The following is a 4,245-nucleotide window of genomic DNA, read 5'->3' as shown; positions in this document are numbered from 1 at the left end:
TCGAGCGACCCATGGGTACAAGTCTGTACCTATGCCCTGCCCACGACTAATAAGGTCGCTCTCATGGGCATGGTCAAGGTCGCGCCACAAGCACACGCCCAATGCTCGCCGCTTGGTCACCTCCAAGTCTCCAACCCATGGTCCTCCACCGTGGAGCCTGCCTGGGAGTGACTACATGCGCCTAGCTAGCGAGCTAGTCCGAGCCACATCGAGCTTCTGCAATGCTCGAGCTGAGCTCATTTTTCCTCGTCACAGCGCCAATGACCTGGCCCGAGCAGAGCTGAAAAAGGGCGAGCCAAAACAGCAGCTCGGACTGAGCCTGGCCGAGCCAGCTCGTACGTGAGTATTCAACAAGCAGTACGTACGCCAGTACATACCTGGAGTGAGCACAACTTATGTTCGATGCTGTGTCAGGTTTGTCGCGGAAATATTCGTACCTTGTTTTTAGCGCACGTAGCAAGTTAGCATCTTGTGCTGTCGGGATGGAGGACCAGTCATCATCTTGTGCTTTCACTTTGAGGATCATGCATGGTACTTAATTCTTGCTTAATCAATGTCGCCTTATTGGCACAAAAAGAAAACTTGGGACGTACGTGATGCTCTTCTCCGTCATAGCATATAACTACCCGATATTGACCTTGTTGCTTCACAAAAAAATCATCGTATGTGTATCTATGGTAAGCTGAGCTACTGGAAGCTGCTTGCCAACAACAAGTATGGTACTCCAACAAAATGTCACGTGCAATGATCCATCCATCCAGTCATACATCACCAACCTGACCTCGTCCTACACGGACAAGAGCAATGAGGCCTCCATGGTGTCCGCCTCCGTCATCATGTTCGTTCTCGCCGGCCTCTTCTTCAACCTCAACCTCTTCAGCGGCCTCTCCGACGTGAGTGCCATCTTGGACCCCAAGGTGCGCCTCGTGCTCACCTCGGCGCTCTCGCTCTTCCTCCCCGTCATGTCCTACCTCTTCTCCGAGGCAAAGAACGCCGGCGCCGCCATGGCGATGACTTCATCACACTCGGCCTCCACAGGAGCAAATGACTTCTCCCTGCGGGCGGGACTCATCCTTATATGGATGCTTCTCGTAGAGCTACTCCGCAAGAAGGTGGATGACATCCGGTGGCGGGGATACTCAAGCACCATCCAGCGCGCCGGCCGCGTCGTGTGGCTGGGCAGCCTCGTCTTCTTCAACATCCGGAGTGCTGGGCGGAAGGCGGTGTTCGCCATCCTCTGGATCCTTTGCGCTATTAAGGTGGTGCAAAGGATTGCCTTCACCGAGGTCGCAAAACGCTCGTACGTCCATGGCAAGAACGCCCGGCTTATTACCTCCTACATGACGCAGATGCTCAAACCTGACCAACAAGCCGTCGATGTGGAGGGTGCCGCTGCTCCGCTCCTCTCTGGAGAAGAGCTATTGAAGAGGTGCAACTACATTGTGACAGGGGAAGATTACATGGTGAAGGAAGCCACGGCAGATGGCTATGAGTTGAACTTGGACTTGGATGGTCCTGCTAGTGCCATCACTGTAAGTAAAATCTGGCAGCTAGATGACGACTACGAGAGTGACCGGACCTTCATCGACTTCGACCGTGATCAACGCCTCAGGAGGCTCTGCCTCTCCTTTGCACTCTTTAAGCTGCTCCGGAGAAGGCTCCAACATCTGGAAGAGATCAAGGAGGAGGAAGCCCGCGACTGCAAGAACCTCATCTTCAGAGGCCTATGCAGGTGCAAGAATGGCGAGGGCTCGGAGGAGGCACTGTTCCAATTAATGAACGACGAGCTCAACTTTCTTTGTGAGTACTACCACTCCGTCGTCCCAGTTGTCATGGCCAGCCCCCTCTTCTTACTCGCAAACTACTTGTTGCTCCCTATCACCGTGTTTGGCCTTTGCCTCATGACGATCATTCTTTGTGGCTATGGGGACGTGAGCTATGCGTTCTATAGCATCCACACTGACAACTTCGCCCTACATTCTGGCCTACCAACACTGGCCAGATGCCTCCTGGACGGTGCTAGAGCATCACCCCCAACCTTTTTCTCCTTGGTAGACCTCTCCATCACATGTCTTCTCTTCATCATCTTCTTCTATGAGGAAATTTGGGAGTTCCTTGTCTTCCTCCTCTCCAACTGGTTCATGATATCACTTATCAGGAACTACGCGTCCAATCCCAGATGGCGTGTGAGCCCAACCATTACTGGCACCTTCCGTCGTCTCATGTGGCTTCGGAGTAAGATGAGCCATGAGAGTGTTTGCTTTAGGCAGTTCTCTGTGTTGAACCTTCGCTGGCCAGTCATATTTGGGGTACCGACCACACTTTCCTTGATGGTGCAAACTGTGCCCGTGCCGACCAAAGTGAAGCATTCCATCAAGGAATACCTCTTGGCACATGATCATGACCATGGTCTTACCAATGGAAAGTCCGCATTGCAGAAGAATCACATGTCTAGTCTCTCATGGGCGTGCGAGAGTAAGAGCATTTCCGAGGTCATCCTCACCTGGCACATCGCCACCAGCCTCTTTGAGGATAGGTGCCCGCCTAAGAGCAAGGACGGGGCAGCCATGTGCAAAGCTGCGACAACGTTGTCCAAGTACTGCGCATACCTAGTGGCCTTCCACCCGGAACTGCTACCGGACAATGAGGAGAAGACCGAGGCTGTCTTTGAAGTTGTCAAGGAGGAGCTCAAGGCCAAGCTCGGGTGCGGGGAGTACTACTTTACACGTCGGCGTTTCCGAGTCGACAAGATTATGGAAACTGGGCTAGCACAGGGTATCTGGACAGAAAAGAAGATGGTGAAGAATGGGGCAACACTGGCTAAAGCATTAGTAGCAGTTGTGAATAACGACCAAGGAGCTGTGTGGAAGATGTTGGCCGACCTATGGACGGAACTTGTCGTCTATGTGGCGCCATCGAGTGATGAGGATCGCATCAAAGGGCACCAGAAGGTGCTAGTACACAGAGGTGAGTTTGTCACCATGCTTTGGGCCCTGGCCACACATATTGGCTTATACCGCATGACCACCCACCTCGCAGTGCAGCCGGGCCAAAGTTGAGACGTCCGAAAGAAACTTCAGATATATCTATCTGTGGATGGTCCTTGCTTGTGGTATTTTTATTGTCTTGGCTTATTGTGTGATGTGTGCATTTTTTTTCTTATTTTGATTTCATATGGTTATAGTTTATTGAGTTTTGTAACATTGATTTTATTTCATTTACGATTTTGTTTCATTTACCCTGTTTTTTTTGTATTAGACTATGTTTGATATATTATTGTGGCATTTACGATTTTGTTTCATTTACCCTGATTTTTCTAGTAGACTATGTGTTTGATATATTATTGTGGATTATAATACCCCATTTTTTTTAGTATCATTAAACTTATTTTCACTAAGTTCTAGAAACACTTGGAAAATCAACAAAAAACCTTCTAGGAAAGTCTACCCCCATGTAGGAGAGTCAAGATACACCACTTAAGCAAGAGAACATATGGGGATCTTCGCAAGTGACCAAATTAAAGTGTAATACCACAATGTGTTGCCTAGTGGGATAAGATGCCACAACGGAGTTCGAATAGAACCCATGCGGGTAAGCTTGCAAGATCAGTTCAATTTTGTACCAATGCAAGGACGCTCAGTTTGGATGGTATCTATCGGGTTGTTTCTCTCCCTGAAAGACACCATGAGATGCCTCTCACATCCAATAAGATCACTATGTCTACTTCTTTTTTTGAAACGAGGCAAAATCTTTGCCTTTCTTGATATATGAGAAAAGAGTTGGCACGTTTATTAGAAAAACTGGCCGAAACACCTTACAACACGACACCACACGCCAGCCCCGAGGCTGCGCTCCACACGGGTCGACGACCAACCAGGTCGACACCACACCTCAACACAACAGGCGGAGGCGAAAGACCGGAGCCACCGCTCCAACTACCACGCCGACCCCAAGGCCACGCCCCGCCTGGCCGAAGACGAACCCGCCTCCGCCGAACCACCAAAACACTCCACATACCCCTGTGTCCAGTGGACGTCCAAAGCGAGGCCCCAAGGGGCAAATCGACACAAGAGCGCCACCCACGCCCGATCCCGCGAGGGATCTAGGGTTTCCCCGGGAGAGCCCGGGCGGAGATCAAGAGACACCCGCTTCGACGACGCCTTCAAGAAGGATGCGGCGCCCACGGGCGTCACCGTCGTCGGTCCTGGCCGACCGCCAAGACAAAGCTTTCGCCCAGCAAAGAGT

The 4,245-nt window shown here is 51.1% G+C and overlaps 1 protein-coding gene across 1 annotated transcript; it reads left to right on the top strand.

The window, feature by feature from the left end:
• Positions 1 to 716: 716 nt before the first annotated feature.
• Positions 717 to 3,059, top strand: LOC124671113. The gene has a single exon (XM_047207539.1). The coding sequence runs from the start codon at positions 717 to 719 to the stop codon at positions 3,057 to 3,059; it is 2,343 nt and encodes a 780-aa protein (XP_047063495.1).
• Positions 3,060 to 4,245: the final 1,186 nt, after the last annotated feature.

This window comes from Lolium rigidum, chromosome 7, assembly GCF_022539505.1.
Source record: "Lolium rigidum isolate FL_2022 chromosome 7, APGP_CSIRO_Lrig_0.1, whole genome shotgun sequence".
NCBI lineage: Eukaryota > Viridiplantae > Streptophyta > Magnoliopsida > Poales > Poaceae > Lolium > Lolium rigidum.
Note: the sequence above shows the minus strand (reverse complement) of the source record. Positions and strands in the feature narration are given on the sequence as shown.

Excerpts from the sequence above, each read along its gene's own strand:
- LOC124671113 (XM_047207539.1), top strand. The coding sequence starts at position 717 with ATGGTACTCCAACAAAATGTCACGTGCAATGATCCATCCATCCAGTCA.